Source organism: Syngnathus typhle, linkage group LG5 (genome assembly GCF_033458585.1).
Source record: "Syngnathus typhle isolate RoL2023-S1 ecotype Sweden linkage group LG5, RoL_Styp_1.0, whole genome shotgun sequence".
Lineage (NCBI taxonomy): Eukaryota > Metazoa > Chordata > Actinopteri > Syngnathiformes > Syngnathidae > Syngnathus > Syngnathus typhle.
Genome location: NC_083742.1, coordinates 4,237,324 through 4,256,912, shown reverse-complemented (window position 1 = coordinate 4,256,912; position 19,589 = coordinate 4,237,324). Strand labels below are relative to the sequence as shown.

Here is a 19,589-nt window from a genome sequence, read left to right as displayed (position 1 = left end):
AGGGTACACCTTATAATCCAGTGCGCCTTTGGTGCGAAAAATATGGTAAGTTATCCCATATTTACTCAATATTAGTATTGTGTGAAACTTAGCAAGAAAGTCTAGCTGCATTGTTTCACAGGAAAACGATACTCAACACGCTTCAAGATATCTAATCAAGGACGACCAGCCAACCAACTGCCAACCGGCTGAGGAGTAACAGGACAGACTGCACTGCTGAAGTCACAAAACGGCCAAGGTCTCGCACCACATAACAAAGTTAGCTAATGAGCGTTGCTACACCTCCAAACTCCCCTCCCTTTAGTGTAGCTATTCCTTTGTAACCAGGGCAACCTAAAACATTAAAAAAACGAGAACGCAGAGTAAGAACTCAGAATGGATGCAGACTGTAACTGAGCGCTCTCTGTCATTCTCCTTGCAAGTAAAACGAATACTGGTTGTCTTCTCCTCTTTATTCCCAGTGTGTGAATTAATGTCTGATGGTACTTAGACCTGACACAAGATTTCTGGTGGTCACAGACCTGTAACATCTTTTTTTAGATGCGCCAATGTCCTCCACTCATTATCTGTATTAGTGCCACCTATTTGAAGACGTTATCGGTATAAAAGACACCTGTCCACAACGTCAAACAGTCACATTCCAAACTCCACAATGGCCAAGACCAGAGAGTTGTCAAAGGACACCAGAAACAAAATTGTAGACTTGCACCAGGCTGACGAGACTACAACTGCAATAGGTAAGCAGCTTTGTGTGAAGAAATCAACGGTGGGAGCAATTATTAGAAATTGAAGACATACAAGACCACTGATCATCTCCCTTGATCTGAGGCTCCACGCAAGATCTCACCCCGTGGGGTCAAATTGAAGTCTTTGAAGTTTGGTGCAAATGGTTGAAAAAACACGTCAAACTTCCAAAGACTTGAAGGGTAACCTGAAAAAGTCTAAGATCATGGTTTCAACATGTACCACACGCCGCACACCGAACCAAACAAGGTATCATGGGCAAATGCCTCGGAAGAAACCATTGAGTTAAGCATATAAAAAGAAACAGCTAAACTTTGCCCGAGTACCTGGACAAACTACAAGCCTTCGGGGAAAAGGTTTTCTGGAAAGACGAAACAAAAACTGAGCTTGCAGGCAATGTATACAAAAAACAAAGTATGCAAAAAATGAAGGGATGCCATAACAATGAGAAGGACTGGAAATCTCACAGGATTGTAAATGAGACATACATACTTTTGTAAATGGCTTTGGTGAGTGGATATCTCAATCCCACACAGTCGTCGTGGAAACTCATCACAAAGTCCTCCAGCATGTTGAGGCCAAAGCCATTACCACGATGATATTTTGTCACAAAAATCGAGTCCATGACAGGAAGCTGGTATCTTCTTGTTGAAAAAGAATGATATAAACTGCCTATAAAAGAAACAAAATGATGCATGAACAACATTTTTACTTGAATGCATGAAACTTTTTTTTTTTTTTTTTTTACCGTAATTTTCGGACTAGAAGTCGCACCGGAGTATAAGTCGCACCAGCCACAAAATGCCCACAAATGTGAAAAAAACCCACATATAAGTCGCTCCGGAGTATAAGTCGCATTTTGGGGGGCAATTTATTAGACAAAATCCAACACCAACAACAGACATGAACGAGCAACAACAGGCTAAACGATACGGTATGCTAACGTGACAAACACAAACGAGGAGCTGAGAACGGGCCTGACGTAACGTTCAGTTATTTTATAAAACCATCTGTGTCACTCCAATTCATTAAATCCATCGATCGTCCTCTGTCAACAATGCCGTGTGCCGCGCCGCAGTTCAAATTATTCCACAGGCCCTTACAACGATATATCCATCCATTTTCTGAACCGCTTAGTCCCCACGGGGGTCACGGGAGTGCTGGAGCCTATCCCAGCCGTCATCGGGCAGTAGGCAGGGGACACCCTGAACCGGATGCCAGCCGATCACAGGGGACACAGAGACAAACAACCATTTGCACTCGCACTCACACCTAGGGACAATTTGGAGTCTTCAATCGGCCTACCAAGCATGTTTTTGGGATGTGGGAGGAAACCGGAGTGCCCGGAGAAAACCTACGCGGGCCCGGGGAGAACATGCAAACTCCGCACAGGGAGGGCCGGAGGTGGAATCGAACCCGCACCCTCTTAACTGTGAGGCGGACGTGCTACCCAGTGCGACACCGAGCCGCCACAACAATATATGAACTACCGTTTTTTTCCGTGTATAGTGCGCCCCCATGTATAATACGCACCCTAAAAATGGCATGCTGATGCTGGAAAAAAGCCTGTACCCATGTATAATACGCACCCAATTTTTATGAATTTTTTTTAAATTTTCTTTTTTTTTTTTTTTTTTTTTTTTAAGTCCCAATGATCGTCACACACGCAGGGAGGCAATGGGTCCCATTTTTATAGTCTTTGGTATGGTCTTAACTAGGCTGGATGTAATTTTTTTTGTTGGCGTTGATTTCTCCGACTGCCCGTAAACGCACCACCGCGCTCCGTGCGCGCACGGGACAGCAAACGAGCAGGTGATCGAGCAAGCGTCTGATACGAGAGCATTGCGGTCGCATGGAGCGTGTTTGAAGTGAACAGCAGAGAAGAAAGGAACAAGGCAAAGTGTTGTGAAATAAAATATTACCTGTAATACGGATTTAGGTAGAGAACTGAACTCTCGCTCTTTATATAGCTGACGTGTCTTGCGCATCCGTTCTGCGCATCTGTAATGGCGGCCTCCGTATGATATCCGGTTTGCGTGTGTGCGCGTGTGCATGTGTGCGCGTGTGTGCGAGAGCGAGAGAGAGAGAGAGAGAGAGCGTGAGAGAGAGCGCTCAACCGTAGCGCGCCGCCGACCGCCCAATTGCACCGCGCTGGTCGATTATTGTGACAGAGCCGTCGCTGAAATTTAGAAGATATTTTTAAAGTCCTGATGTACTTTCTAAAATTTAAGTGGACCTCAGAGCGCACTGCGCAGGGAGCTTAATTTGGTGCGGTCGCGCAACCGCAGCGCGCCGGGCGCTCACTGTCGCATTGCTTAAAGAGCGCCTTTGTGTTTTAGGATGAACAGCAGAGACCAAAGGAACAAGGCAAAGTGTTGTGAAATAAAATATTACCTGTAATACGCATTTTGTTATTTGCTGATTGAAACTGCTAATTAAACTGTGAATTGAAACTAATAGGAAGAAAACAACTCTCGCTCTTTATATAGCTGACGTGTCTTGCGCATCCGTTCTGTGCATTTTATTTCACAACACTTTGCCTTGTTCCTTTCTTCTCTGCTGTTCACTTCAAACACGCTCCATGCGACCGCAATGCTCTCGTATCAGACGCTTGCTCGATCACCTGCTCGTTTGCTGTCCCGTGCGCGCACGGAGCGCGGTGGTGCGTTTACGGGCAGTCGGAGAAATCAATGCCAACAAAAAAAAATACATCCAGCCTAGTTAAGACCATACCAAAGACTATAAAAATGGGACCCATTGCCTCCCTGCGTGTGTGATGATCATTGGGACTTAAAAAAAAAAAAAAAAAAAATTAAATTTTTTTTTGTACCCATGTATAATGCGCACCCCAGATTTTAGGACAATAAATTACCGTTTTTTTCCGTGTATAGTGCGCCCCCATGTATAATACGCACCCTAAAAATGGCATGCTGATGCTGGAAAAAAGCCTGTACCCATGTATAATACGCACCCAATTTTTATGAATTTTTAAAAAATTTATTTTATTTTATTTTATTTATTTTTTTTAAGCCCCAATGATCGTCACACACGCAGGGAGGCAATGGGTCCCATTTTTATAGTCTTTGGTATGGTCTTAACTAGGCTGGATGTAATTTTTTTTGTCGGCGTTGATTTCTCCGACTGCCCGTAAACGCACCACCGCGCTCCGTGCGCGCACGGGACAGCAAACGAGCAGGTGATCGAGCAAGCGTCTGATACGAGAGCATTGCGGTCGCATGGAGCGTGTTTGAAGTGAACAGCAGAGAAGAAAGTGTTGTGACATAAAATATTACCTGTAATACGGATTTAGGTAGAGAACTGAACTCTCGCTCTTTATATAGCTGACGTGTCTTGCGCATCCGTTCTGCGCATCTGTAATGGCGGCCTCCGTATGATATCCGGTTTGCGTGTGTGCGCGTGTGCGTGTGTGCGCGTGTGTGCGAGAGCGAGAGAGCGAGAGAGAGCGCGAGAGAGAACGCTCAACCGTAGCGCGCCGCCGACCGCCCAACTGCACCGCGCTGGTCGATTATTGTGACAGAGCCGTCGCTGAAATTTAGAAGATATTTTTAAAGTCCTGATGTACTTTCTAAAATTTAAGTGGACCTCAGTGCGCACTGCGCAGGGAGCTTAATTTGGTGCGGTCGCGCAACCGCAGCGCGCCGGGCGCTCACTGTCGCATTGCTTAAAGAGCGCCTTTGTGTTTTAGGATGAACAGCAGAGACCAAAGGAACAAGGCAAAGTGTTGTGAAATAAAATATCACCTGTAATACGCATTTTGTTATTTGCTGATTGAAACTGCTAATTAAACTGTGAATTGAAACTAATAGGAAGAAAACAACTCTCGCTCTTTATATAGCTGACGTGTCTTGCGCATCCGTTCTGTGCATTTTATTTCACAACACTTTGCCTTGTTCCTTTCTTCTCTGCTGTTCACTTCAAACACGCTCCATGCGACCGCAATGCTCTCGTATCAGACGCTTGCTCGATCACCTGCTCGTTTGCTGTCCCGTGCGCGCACGGAGCGCGGTGGTGCGTTTACGGGCAGTCGGAGAAATCAACGCCAACAAAAAAAATTACATCCAGCCTAGTTAAGACCATACCAAAGACTATAAAAATGGGACCCATTGCCTCCCTGCGTGTGTGACAATCATTGGGACTTAAAAAAAAAAAAAAAAAAAAATTAAATTTTTTTTTTGTACCCATGTATAATGCGCACCCCAGATTTTAGGACAATAAATTAGTTAAATTTTGCGCACTATACACGGAAAAAAACGGTAGTTAAATTTTGCGCACTATACACGGAAAAAAACGGTATATATTTTAAATAACTATCACATAAACAACAATATTATCAAACCATTTGTGTCACTCCAAATCATTAAATCCATCAATCAAATTTCTCGTCTTTAATCGATCATCCTTTGTCAACAATGCCGTGTGCCACGCCGCAGTTCAAATTATTCCACAGGCCCATATAACGATATATAAACTACCGTATTTTCCGGACTATAAGGCGCACCTAAAAACCTAAAATCTTCTCAAAAGCCGACAGTGCGCCTTATAGTCCAGTGCGCCTTATATATGGACTAAATTCCTAAATTCAAACTGGCCCGAAGCATTGTGTCATGAAATCAAGCATAAGTGGCCTGCTGAAGACTATGAATCATGAATCAAAAAGACTATGGATCATTATTTTGTGATTATAAAGTCATTTGTTGCATCTGAAGTTGAAATAAAAAAGATAAAATGGAGAATGATTTGATTTGGATTAAAAATCTGACATGATGCATTAATGGTGCGCTTTATAGTCCGGTGCGCCTTATATAAGGATTACGTTTTAAAATGGGCCATTCATTGACGGTGCGCCTTATAGTCCGGAAAATACAGTATATTTTAAATAACTATCACATAAACAACAATATTATCAAACCATTTGTGTCACTCCAAATCATTAAATCCATCGATCAAATTTCTCGTCCTTTATGTCATCCTGGTGACAGAGGACATGTCCAGAGGATATGGCGCTTTAAAGTGTTAACGACTTTATTTGATTTTTTCTCTCTATTTTTCATGTTTTGAATATGTATGATATATAAAGTGGTCAACTATACTTGTAAGTAAGTGATGTGTTAATTAAGTAAAGTTTGTGAAAAAAAACATACATAAGTCGCTCCTGAGTAGAGATGCACCGATCCGATATCTGGATCGGATATCGGCCCCGATATCAACAAAATAGATGGATCGGATATCGGAAAATACAGCCGATCTGTGAGCCGATACTTTCCTTAATCTATTGGGACGCGGGCTACGTCATACGTCAGCAGCACGTGTGCCGCATGCCACGAGAGTTTTCTAAACAAACGCAAACATGGAGCGAACGTTCGCTTCCCTTCCCCGGGTTGCTAAGCGGACGTCAAACCCTGCGCGTTCGCTTCTCTTCGGGTTGCTAATGGGACGTCAAAGGCTGCGCGTTCGCTTCTCTCCCGAATTGGGGCGGAGGCTAATCGGATGTCAAACGCTGCGTGTTCGCTTCTCTTCCGGGGGGGTGTTAATGGGACGTCAAACGCTTTGTGTGGCGGGCTCCATCTAGTGTGGAAACTGAGAAGCTGAGCTCAAGCTTCTTGTGCGGGCCATATTCAATTATGTTTTCAGAATTTGCTGCGGGCCAATAAAAACTGGACCGTTAGTTTGGACACCCCTAATTTAGAGCAAAGAACTGTGTAGTCTGCCTGATGCCATTGCCTTTGGTCTTTTCTGTTCCACATGTAGAGTTATGTAGCTTGTAAAGAACTGTGTAGTCTGCCTGATGCCATTGCCTTTGGTCTTTTCTGTTCCACATGTAGAGTTATGTAGCTTGTTAAGTCAACCATAATATTGGATCGGTATTGGGTATCGACCGATACGCAAAGCCACGGCATCGGTATCGGTATCGGAACTGAAAAAGTCGGATCGGTGCATCTCTACTCCTGAGTATAAGTCGCCCCCCCACCCAAACTATGAAAAAAACGCGATTTATAGTCCGGAAATTACGGTAAATGTTTTTTTGTCTTTCACATTTTATTTTTAATATTTGTTAACTGCTTCTCAATTCTGAATGACTGTTTTCAATTTTAAAATCTTGCTTGAACCATTCATAATAAATTTATATCATGGCAACAGTTTGACCATAAAACAGATCATTTGTGTGTGGAATTTTCTTTTAATTAGGACTATGTTGGATGATAACCATTGTCAAAGAACAGTTCATCCACAACAAAAGGTAGGTCACCTGACAGTTTGACTGAGTAGAAGCCAACAGCCTCTCCGTTACTCCAGTAAATCTTTGCAAAATCCTTCTCCCCATGGCAGAGGAAGGGAAGTTCTTCTGGGTTCATCTCTCTTACTCTGTAGATCACGCGATTCAAAACATACAGCACTAGTCTCTCTCCAATTGTCTGCACCTGGAGGGCACACAGAAATATACAGTATATAGAATCTTGCAGAACAGGCAGTCACTGAGTGCCCTCTAGATTATTAGTGAAAATTATACAAATGTTTCCTCCACAGTACTTGACCAGTTTTAAATTGTATTAAACCCATTCACCACTCGAGGGCAGACAATGTAGCACTTTAAAAGAGCCAATCTCTGTTGGAAAATGTATATATATATGTTATCATGCGTTCTCTTTTATAATACTTTACCGCAATATTACTACGAATGCTTTACCGCAATATTACTACGAATATGTACTTGCCGCTCTGTCCTGTTTGTTCTTATGTTTTACCACAGAAGAGGCGAGAGGTTACATCTGGGTCAGCGGGATGCAGCTGCAAAGAAACCATACGCCTTGCAGCTGCACTGCAACCTCACACTCTCAATGAAGCGTCTAGCAAACATCTGCTTTGGTTGGGTGGTTATCACCGCTGCCTCGCGCTCTTGATGGAGCGTTAAGCAAGTCTCTGGTTTCCTGCCTAAGTAGTTGCTGAACTCTTAATACCTCTTCTTATATTACCATATAAGCATGTCACCTTGCGTTTTTTATGTTTACGAAGCAAAGCCCACACGCTTTCCCTCTTTTCCTTAGGGGCCTTTGTTTCACTTTGTGGGTAGGGCAAGTCCAAATAAAAAGAGCAAGGGTGCAAACAGATACTCAGTGTAGTGAGATGGTTGTAAGCTATCTGTACTGCACTCCTTGCGCAAGCTAAGACTCAATATTCTGCCTCACTTGTGGTTGTCTGCTGATACTTTTCTCTTAACAGTTATTCAGTCAGCAAATTAAACCTGACAATCTCAATCACAGCCTAGCCTCGTTTTGCCCCGGCCTTGCTTGACCTGACATGGCCTCCATTGCTTCTCCATTAAAACAAACATCAACTGGGACGGGATCATCTGAAGCAGGGGTGTCAAACTCATTTCAAATTGTGGGCCGCATACGGCCTCAGTAGGTCAAGTGGGAGGGACCATTAAAATTATACCATACTATAAATAACCAAAATATAATGTCTTTCCTGTTTTTTTGGTGCAAAGAAGCACAAGAACATTAGGAAAATGTTTAAATTTAATGAACATTCCTTTTACAAAACTTTAAGATTAAACGAGATTGATGAAGAAAAGAATTTTTAAACCATTTACACATGTGCATATAAAATCTAAATTTAATCCCTGCCTACACCATACAAACTAAGGAGAATGCTCTTAAATGTGTAAAGAAAAAAGTATTCACATGTCCTGTAAATGTGTAAACTTCATACATGAAATACACATACACATGCAATACATATTGAACTTTCATTGAGTTGCGTGAACAGTAGAAATCCACCATACTTTTTCGTAGTGAAGTTGCTGACTAACATTAAATTGCACACTTTTTTAATCACCACAGTAAGGATTCATCTTCACAGAGCTGTATTTTTTTCAATGCAAAATGTATCTCAGGCAGCATTTTAAAGGCATTAGACTAGTCTGGACTTGTTTTTGTTCCTGATACTTGGCAGTGCCAAGTTGGCACCTTTTGGCCTATACAAGTGCATCAATACCAGGTGCCATGGTCATTTAAGTGCTTGTTTGTGAGCCTTGAACGCATTTTTGTTTTATTGATATTCATTACTGAGAAAATTTGTTCACAAAGGTCAGTTGTCCCAAACATGCACAAAATGTTAATTTGGGGTACCCTGATAGTAGATACTGATCAAATTTGTCCAGACGTACGGAGGCAAATTTGCCCTTCAAATCTAACCCTAACCCTAACCCTTGGCACGAACTCAAGAAACTCTTCAGTAACAGTCAATGTTTCATCAACTTCACGAATAAATAAGACCAGTTGTGCCACATCTGTGATGTTGGTGCTCTCGTCAATTGCATCGGAAAATGCAATAAATGACTTGACTCTCAGTTTAAATCGTCTGTCTAAATCTGCTGATAGGTCCGAAATCCTCTCTGCTATAGTGTAGTATTAGCCTGCTAATTAGCAAAAGCTTTTCGCTTCTCGGGACATACAAGTTCAGCCGCCTTCATCATGCATCGTTTAACAAAGTCTCCATCGGAATACGGCTTTGATGCTAATGCTATTTCGTTGGCAATCAGGTAGCTGGCTTTTACTGCTGCTTCACTGACTTGTCGGCCCTGGATGAAAGTTGACTGCTGTTTCCTCAGACCCGCCTGCAATTCGTTGATCTTATCTCGTCTCAGTTAGTTATCCTTGCAAGCCGTCATATTTTTCGCTGTGAAGAGTTTCAAAGTGGCGTTGAATATTATATTCCTTCAATACCGAAACTTGTTGCAAACACACCAAGCACAAAGGTTTTCCGTGCTTATCTATAAATAAATAGGACATTGTCCATTTTTCATTGAAATTTCTACACTCCGTATCTACTTTTCTACGTTTGGATAATGACATTTTGGCTAATGAGGGTGTAGGGGACGGGTAGAGACCAGGGTAGAAACAACGTTGTAACAAGCAGCAATTGGTGCATTGCTACCGTCTGCTGTGTTGGGTCTATCTTCTCTGATCAAAACAATGTTGTCTTCTCTCTGATCAAAGAGCGGATAATCCATGAACTGCATATTATTAAAAATATGAATTCCGTGTCTTTTATGCATTTTTTCACTTTTAAATTATCCTGCGGGCCTGATCGAACCTCCTTGCGGGCCGGTTCCAGCCCACGGGCCGTATGATCTGGAGTGTGCACACTTGCAGTGTGCTGGGTTTTGCCATAGATTTCACAAGTGGGCCCCAATCTCTGCCACTAGTTTTGCAGAAATATGAATTAGCTGTTTTAAGTGAGACACACAGGCCCCAAATATGGAGGTAGATTGGGGTCAAACGTTTGCACATCTGTTATCCTCTTTTATGTGCCAGCTCTTGGGTATGGATAGTGTTAGACACTGAATTTCCCCCTGGGATCAATAAAGTATCCGTCCGTCCATCCATCCATCCATCCATCCATCCATCCATCCATCCATCCATCCATCCATCCATCCATCCATCCATCCATCCATCCATACGACCAACGTAGACCATTCACACAAACCCAATATGTTGATTTTTCTGTTTTTGACTTGAGATCCGCATGAGGTGACCAACCATGACCGATTCTGTGCAGCACCATGATGTAATAATTAAAGTGTAAACTACAGTTCAGTCTCCATGCTTTTACCTCAACAGCTCCATCTCGAGCATGGTCAGATGTCTTGAGAATATCATCCACAGTCCACCACTGGTCCAACAGGTATAGAGCAACAGCAGTGAGCGGATCAGTGGGAGAAAAGAGGGCCAGGATCCTGGTTTTGTCACTGGAGCCATACAGAGGAATAAAGCCTACCCTGGAAAGCTCTAAACTGACCTGAAGCCAGTGAGGACAGCACAGACATTAGTTGGTCAATATGCAATAAATATACCAAACATCTTCAATATTATGACAACAATCTAAAGATTCCACGCAGGAGCTTTACAGTGAACCCCCACATATTTGTGGTTAATCTATTCACTGTTTTTTTTCTTCTGAGATTCCTTGAGATGAATTTAGAAAAAATATTACATTTTCCCTTGCCCGGATGCGGGTTACCGGGGATTCCCTCTGGGGCCAGACCTGGAGGTGGGGCTGAATAGGGAGGTGTCTGTTCGGCCTCAGCCGCCCAAAAGGACAACATGAGTGCCATTGTCTACGGAGTGGTCTGCTGGAGTAGCATCACAGCAGGTGACAAAAGATGCTGGACGAGCTCATTAAGAAGGTCAGCTCCGTTCTGGGATGCCCTCCGCAATTTATAAAGGAGGTGAGAAAGAGGAGGATCACAGTAAAGAGGTCCTCCATGTTGGACAGAGAGTCTCACCACCTCCATTACACACTTTAATGCACCGAGTAGCATCTTTAGTGAAAGGATGCTCTGCCAAAGTGTGTGACACAGAGGTATTGCAGGTCATTTCTTCCTACTGCTGTCAGAACTGTAAAAAAATCAAACTGTCCAAATAGAACATAACAGCTATCACTGCCAGCAATTTATGAGAATCTTAGAGATGTATTCAAATGAGACTCAAGTACAATACAAGTGATCCCTCGCCACTTTGCGCTTCACCTGTTGGGGTTTCTAAGTGACGGGCGAATGACGTTTGAAAACATGCTGATAGCGCGGGAGGCGCGGCAGCCGGCTTCGCGCAAGGAAAAGCCACAACTGGGGGCATAGGAGGAGTCGGGACATGTGACAGTATTGTGTTTGTTCTTTTATTTACTGTAAAGGTACACTACATGCAAATAACAGTGTGTGATTGTTATTAAGGGAATAGGAAAGCTTTATGTAACTTAAAAGTATTGGGGAGGGTTCATAAAGCCTTAATATTGTATATAGGACCACAATGCAACAGGAGATTTGTGCCGAACCATGACTCACTTTGGTTTCACTACCCATGATGTCAGCTGAGTTAGTATGGTGTTAATCCTGAAGGTAAACACTTTGCATGGCTTGACAAACTAAACCACACTTCAAATAAACCTGCAATACACCTATGCTTTCTGGTGGCTAACAAGAAACACTACGTGCTGTTAGATTCAATACAGTAGTCATAAATACATATGTCGTTTCTATTCGCGGGTATTTGTTTATTGCGGCTGGTTCTGGAACACATCTCCCGTAATAAATGAGGGATCACTATATATTCTGTTTTTTAAAATCTTTCAAACTCCTTTTTTTATTCTTTTTTTTTATTCTGAAAGCTTTATACTGGAATTTAACAAATCAAAGTATATCTTATTGTTGATGTACAGTGTTTAGTTGCAGTGGTGTAGAATTGCAGTCCTTCGTACTGACAGTTGTGTCAAATATTTCAATATTTTTCATAGGGATGCACCGAAATAAAAATTCTTGGCCGAAACCGAAAACCAAAAGTGAGGAAACCAAGGCCGAAAACCGAAACACCGAAAGAAATGATTATGTTAGTTATTAGAACCACAGCATTTATGGATTTATTTATATTATATATTAAATTATATTAATATTATCTCTATAATATTAATATATATATTAGATTATTTTTATTTATTTATTTATATATTTATATTTTATTTATATAGCATTTATTTTCAGCATTGCATGTTTTGCAAATCGCTATCCGTTACGGGTGTAAATCGCGGGTTTTGTCACAATACGATATATCGATACAAAGAACTACGATACGATATTTGCCGATATCTTAAAGCCTGCTGCGATTCATTCACGATATATCACGATATAGTGCTCTACGATCGATTTTTTTTTTCTATAGAACAAGATCCTGGTTTATAACAATTCATACGCAAAATCAACAAGGTACTGCAAACTCTTTATTTAGGAAATTACAAGAGTACTGTAGTATACAAAGTAGAGATGCACCGATACGATATCTGGATCGGATATCGGCCCCGATATCAACAAAATAGATGGATCGGGTATCGGAAAATACAGCCGATCTGTGAGCCGATACTTTCCTTAATCTATTGGGACGCGGGCTACGTCATACGTCAGCAGCACGTGTGCCGCATGCCACGAGAGTTTTCTGAACAAACGCAAACATGGAGCGAACGTTCGCTTCTCTTCCCCGGGTTGCTAAGCGGACGTCAAACCCTGCGCGTTCGCTTCTCTTCGGGTTGCTAATGGGACGTCAAAGGCTGCGCGTTCGCTTCTCTCCCGAATGGGGGGGGGGGGGGGGGGCGGAGGCTAATCGGATGTCAAACGCTGCGTGTTCGCTTCTCTTCCGGGGGGGTGTTAATGGGACGTCAAACGCTTTGTGTGGCGGGCTCCATCTAGTGTGGAAACTGAGAAGCTGAGCTCAAGCTTCTTGTGCGGGCCATATTCAATTATGTTTTCAGAATTTGCTGCGGGCCAATAAAAACTGGACCGTTAGTTTGGACACCCCTAATTTAGAGCAAAGAACTGTGTAGTCTGCCTGATGCCATTGCCTTTGGTCTTTTCTGTTACACATGTAGAGTTATGTAGCTTGTTAAGTCAACCATAATATCGGATCGGTATCGGGTATCGACCGATACGCAAAGCCACGGCATCGGTATCGGTATCGGAACTGAAAAAGTCGGATCGGTGCATCTCTAATATATATATATATATATATATATGTATATACAGGGCCCGCCAAAATGATCTGACAAATTTATAACTTTAATAAAATGCAAATAAATTAAAGAAACAAAAAAGTTTTTTATTTTTGAAAAGTACTTTAAAAATGCCATTTTGTTTTGTTTCGTTTTATTTCCGTTTCGTTTTCGAATAATGTTATTTCGTTTTGTTTCAGTTACTAACATGAATTGGACCGGTGAGCATTGTGCTTTCATTGTGGAAACATTTATCAAGAAAGAATCTGTAACTGCAACACGAGCGTATTATTTTAACACTGAACTTTGATGTCGTGTTTTTTCTTTAAATGTGCGGCGAGATTTGTGCTCCCTGAATATTTGATCACCGCATGGCAGGATTTACAAACTGCACGTGTCTTGTCTGTTGAGCCATCTTTTCTTTGGAATCCAAAGTGCTTCCAAACGAATGACTTGAAGCCTAAAGGGGAGCAAATTTCCTCGTCTTTTTGGACACTAGCCATAGCACCAGCCCAGGAGCCGCGTACTAGTTGTCGACTCCCCTTTCACGTGCCTGCTCTGCTCACAACACAACAACGCCGCGCACTGCTCCCGGAAAGAGGAAGCAAGCAACAATGAACCGGATTTCAAAATAAAGTCGCGTCTAATGTCCGAGGTCAAACACGGCGATATAAATCGATGTTTACGTTTAGCATCGATGCCAATAAATCATAGAGCATTATATCGATTCATCGATGTGTATCGATGAATCGTTACACCCCTACTATCCGTGGGTCTTTCTCTGAGATAGTGAAATCAGTCCACACCGCAGACATAAGATAAGAGGAACTTTATTAATCTCACGTGTGAGAAACTGCATGTAACAACAGCTCGATTTACAGGAAGGTACAAGTAGGGGGACAAAGGTGCAAAAAGAGACTTCTGGACCTTAGTCCTCGGGCATAAAAAAATAGAATACAATATAAAAAGAAAAATATGGAAAAATAACAGCAATTGTAGTAAAACTAAAAATATAAGCTATGAATATTTACAAAAAAAAGAAGAAGATAAAATGGTGGTAAAGTGTCGTAAAGTGTATGAAATGTATGACGTTTAGTAATGCTAATAACAAAAAGAAATAGTGCACGGGTTATAGAAGTGAAATAGATCTATGCATTGTGTGGCAGAGGATATTGCACATTGGGCTTAAATTGCACATAGGGGTTAAGAATTGCACGTTACGGGGAAAAGTATTGCACAGAAGGATGTGTTTACAGGTTGTCATTGTACAGCCTGATTGCGGTGGGGATGAAGGAGCTGCGGTAGCGTTCCTTCTTACACGGGGGGAGTCTGAGTCTCTGACTGAAGGAGCTGCTCAAGTTCTCCAAGGTCAGATGCAGTGGGTGAGAGGGGTTGTTCCTGATGGATGCTAGCCTGGCTATCACCCTCCTCTCGCCCACCTCCTCAACAGTGTCAAGAGGGCAGCCCACCACAGAGCTGGCCCTCTTAACCAGTTTGTTGAGCCTCTTCCTATCCCTCTCTGTGCTGCTCGGAGCCCAACAGACCACAGCGTAGAGGATAGCAGAGGCTACCACTGAGTCATATGCTGGCTCTTATCCCGTTTTCCCGCGTGCTGGCTGCGCTGTTTGCTCACGTCATCACAAGTTTCGGCCGTGTTGTTTCGGTGATTTAGGTCTTTCGGCCAACTCTTTGTTCGAGCTTCTGCCCTCTGGGAAGAGGTACAGAAGCCTGCGCTCCCGCACCTCCAGACTCTCAAACAGCTTCATACTCCAGGCTGTTAGGATCCTGAACTCGCTCCCCCGTTCTGCGTAGCGTCCTGTACTTTTACTGTCTGAACTGTCTGAATGCACACTGGCTCTTATTATTTATTATTTGTTATTACTCTTATTTATTGTTTGTGCCTTTTTGTTTATGATGTTTTTTACTTTTGCGCTATGCTTGCTGGCTCCGTTATTTATTGTGTTATCTGTTTATTTATTATTTATTCATCACTCTTACTATTGATTGTTTGAATTTTTGCCTTCTTGTTCTTATATTGTGTCGCGTACATGTATGTCTATCGTGTTATGTGTCTCGTCACCGTGGGATAGAGAAAAACGTAATTTCGGTCTCTTTGTGTGTTGTGACATGTGGAGAGATTGACAATAAAGCTGACTTTGACTTTGACTTTGACTTTGAAACCGAAAATGCACTTTTGGGTCATTTTCGGCCGAAAATTTTCGGTGGCCGAATTTTCGGTGCATCCCTAATTTTTCAGGGGTTGGTTGTCACGACTCATCCCCGATCATGTCTGTGTGCTCGCCCCTCCCTTCCTGTGTGCTCATGTCCATGGGTTCTGTCCGCATGTCTGTGTGCTCGCCCCTCCCCTCCTGTGTGCCCATGATTAGTGTGATCATTCTCACCTGCCTCTTGTTACCTGTCTTGTATTTAAGTCCTGTCTGTGTGTCACTCCTTGTCGGATCATTGCTTGTCGGTTGTTGCGTGTTGTGGGTTGTGTGTTAGTGTCACGATGTCTTTTTGGTTCCTGTTGCTGTCGTCATGTCCTGCTGTCTTCTTGTTTCACGTCCCGGTCAGTCGCTCAAATTATTGTTTTGTTAAGTCGTATCAGTTTGCCTTTTGAGTTCGCCAATAAACCCTGGTCCAAGCTGCATTTGGTCGCCCTGCTCCATTTCCACACTCCGAATCCTGACATGGGTGACTGTTCCACAAATGTTGATTTCAAGGCACACTTGCTTGTTTTTAAGGATGACCTTGAATTAGGTGAAAATGTCCACACTATTAGACATACGTATTTTATAAAATGTACAGTATATTTGAAGCTACATTGTTAATTACCCGCTCAAAATGTTACAGCATTTTACCAGTTAGCAGAGAAATATTTGTGCAAGAATACTATTTCCACTTGTAAAATTTCCTCTCAGAGAATTTTCAAAGTACACAAACCTAACAGACTACAGATTATGATACTTTGACTTGATGTGTTCCATTGCACTGACAATGCACTGACTAAACAGAGAAGTATGTATCTTTTGAGGTATAGGCTGTATAACCTTTGTGGAGTCAGAGAGGATGAGTTGCTCGCCAGAATCTCTGTTGCTGTAAAGTAGACTGTTCATGTAGTTGCGAGCTGATACTTCCAGATCAGCCTGACTGAATTTGGCCAGGAAATCCACAGGGAACTTCATACCTAGATTACACAAAATTGTAAGCATTTGGACACATCAGCTTGAATAGATGTAGCCACAATAATCATAAGCATTCTTTTTTCATAAATGTTTTCTTTAACATTAGTCAAATACTGGGAAAAACCTGCAATTAGTATACGACATGAACAAGCTTTGCTTCCCATCAGAGAGCATAAAACAGAAGCATGGACCGTATTTTCTGGATTATAAATCGCTCCGGAATACAAATCGGACCAGCCATAAAATGCATAGCTATAACTATAGCAAAATGCTAACATACTAAGGTACTAACATAACAACTCCAAATCACTAAATCCAATGAAATCTTCATCCTTGGTGTAACTTTTAAACAACCCCGCTAATTTTGGAGGTAGAAGATGTGGCGCTTCCTCTTCTCTTACGTCAGAATCATCAACACAATTATCAACACAGACCTAGAGCACACTCTTGTGGTTTAATGTAAAAATAACATGTGAAATGATATAATAATGTGTTAATAATTTCACACATAAATTGTTCCAGAGTGTAAGTCACACACCTGGCCAAACTATGAAAAAAAAATGCAATTTATAGTCCGGAAAATACGGCAGTCCCCAGTGCTTTCTACTAAGCAAAGGGGAAGAAAATGTGTGTACAGATGCATGTGTTTCACCAGTGAAAGCTGGCCCCTGTGCAGCCCTGTGAATACCAGCACACAGCCCATCCATAAACCAGTCAGGCTATTTATTTTTTGTTTGCGTTTGTCTGTGATACTACATTGTTTCTGGTTTAAATTGTTGTCTGTAAATTGCTATTATGTCCATATGCACGAGCGGCTGGTCCACTGGTGCAGCCAAAACCATCTGGAGCTGAACCCGCTCAAGACCGTGGAGATGACAGTGGATTTCAGGCGAGACCCTTCACCACTTTTACCCCTCACTATCCGCAGTAATACTATTCTCTCCACAAACACCTTCAAGTTCCTGGGAACCACAATCTCTCGGGACCTGAAATGGACCGGCCACATAGACTCTGTCCGGAAGAAGGCCCAGCAGAGGTTGTACTTCCTGAGACAGCTCAAGAAGTTCAACCTGCCGCGAGAGCTTCTGAAGACCTTCTACACTGCCATCATCCAGTCTGTCCTCTGCACCTCCATCACTGTCTGGTTTGGATCAGCCTCCAAACAAGACAAGCACAGACTACAACGGACAATCAGAACTGCAGAAAAGATAATTGGAATCAACCTCCCATCTATCCAAGACTTGTACCTGTCCAGGACCAGGAAACGTGCAAGGAACATCTCTACAGACCCTTCTCACCCAGGTTGCAGTCTGTTTGAACTACTCCCCTCCGGACGGCGTTATAGAGCTCGGTACGCCAAAACCATCAGACACAGAGACAGCTTCGTCCCCCAGGCTGTTGCTCTGATGAACTCACACCACTCATAGAGTCTCAGAGTCATTACTGTGCAACAACATCCTGCCCTTCACACCTTTTTGAATTTGTCTACACTGTTTTTGCCATTATTCACATGTCCTGAGTGTTGTTAGTCACCTAAATGCTGAACAGAGGGTGTGTTTTTACCGAAGTCAAATTCCTTGTTTGGGACGCTCAAACATGGCGAATAAAAACTCTTGAATCTTGAATATATTTCTTGAATGGGACTACACGTGTAAATTAGCACAGCAAAGCTGTTCACATTTATTAATATGCACTGCCTCAATCTAATAAACAAGAACCATATTTTTGTTGTCGTGTTAGTTTTAGGGCAATAAGTTAAATAAAAGACAATCATACATTATTTTCAGTTTACAACTGCCCCTTCCCCGTAAATCAATGTACTTATTTTCGTAAGCTATATAACCCCCTCAAACCAGACTTTAATGCTCGACCATTTTACACAATTCACTGGAGTCAATCTCCTACCTCATCACTTTTCAGGAGACGCACTGCATTTGTTCAACCATTAGTCTTGCTAAAAACAACCACATCAAACCATTTTCAATCATGTAAATCGGTCAATGTTTTTTTTTTTTTAATAGGACACATGTAGACTTACGCAAGCAATATTCTAGCATGGTTCAGTGACAATCCGGACCATCACGAACAGTGAAGACTGCACTGCAGGTCGTGAAATCGACTGCAAATAATTTAACAGAAAGGAACACAAAGTTCTCGTGAATAGAAAGGGGGATGGGCTGCATGTGTGCGCGAGTGGTACATATGACTGCACAGGACAACAGACTTCACACGCAACATCATGCATGGTGCAACTAATGAAAACATACATATGGACTGTGTTCTGTGGACGGACATATATTTACATGTCATATATACTATATATATATTAGATATTTCCGTCATTATGTCCCATTTCATTTTGACAGTTGGTAAACTTATACTAGTCACTAACTTCGCAAATTCTTGTTGAAATATTCAATCATTTAATTAATATGTGTTTTCAGAACCAAATACTCAGCCTGCAGGTAGAAAAGAGAGATTTGTAAAAAATAAAACACCCACAAAAAAAAACTTTCAACCAGCTGTCAACATAGCCTAACGCTCACTCACACATTTGATAGGCAGCACTCTCGCACTTACCGTCGAGACGTCTCCCTCTTTCTATTCCCAAAGAAACGGTAACAAATCTAACGGGCTAAAAAGGTTTAAAAGGCGACTGCTCTTGCTGCTGCTGATCGAACGATGTGCGCATGCCCTGCTTCGGTTACCATGCCTGTGAAGTCTTTATGTAACTCAGCTTTAATCCCTTCTAACTCTTTAAAATTAATTGGATCTTGCTAACATGGCAGTCGCACTCTGCGTGTTTGTTATAACATCAGCAACAACAACGTTGTCAACATTGGTGACCAACTTCTTTACCAATTGTTATATTCCAAAACGGTGGTCTCTTTCAACAACACCAAATACAAAACGTAGCTAAACAAACCTTGTATAAACCTTGGCTCAAATATGCAAAATTGTGTTTGTTTTTTTAAATCTTTTTTTATTGAGCTTCAATAAATTTATTTGGGCACATGTTGAGGGTGTGTATATATACACACACACACACACACACACACACACATATATATATATATATATATATATATATATATATATATATAT

General features: G+C 42.0%; 1 protein-coding gene across 4 annotated transcripts in view; it reads right to left on the bottom strand.

Moving 5' to 3' along the window:
* Positions 1-19,282, bottom strand: part of LOC133154015 (soluble lamin-associated protein of 75 kDa-like) — a 32,365-nt gene extending 13,083 nt beyond the window's left edge. For 2 of the 4 annotated variants that reach the window (XM_061278389.1, XM_061278388.1), the window contains exons 1-5: positions 18,523-18,616; positions 16,350-16,486; positions 10,381-10,566; positions 7,013-7,184; positions 1,237-1,416 (exon numbers count right to left, since the gene is read on the bottom strand). In XM_061278389.1, coding sequence (XP_061134373.1) covers positions 1,237-1,416; positions 7,013-7,184; positions 10,381-10,566; positions 16,350-16,486; positions 18,523-18,541 — 694 coding nt within the window. In that variant the 5' untranslated portion in view covers positions 18,542-18,616. Of the gene's footprint in view, positions 1-1,236; positions 1,417-7,012; positions 7,185-10,380; positions 10,567-16,349; positions 16,487-18,522; positions 18,617-19,064 lie in introns of those variants that run through there. The other 2 variants (XM_061278390.1, XM_061278391.1) reach the window with 2 other exon arrangements.
* Between the last annotated feature and the right edge of the window lie 307 nt (positions 19,283-19,589).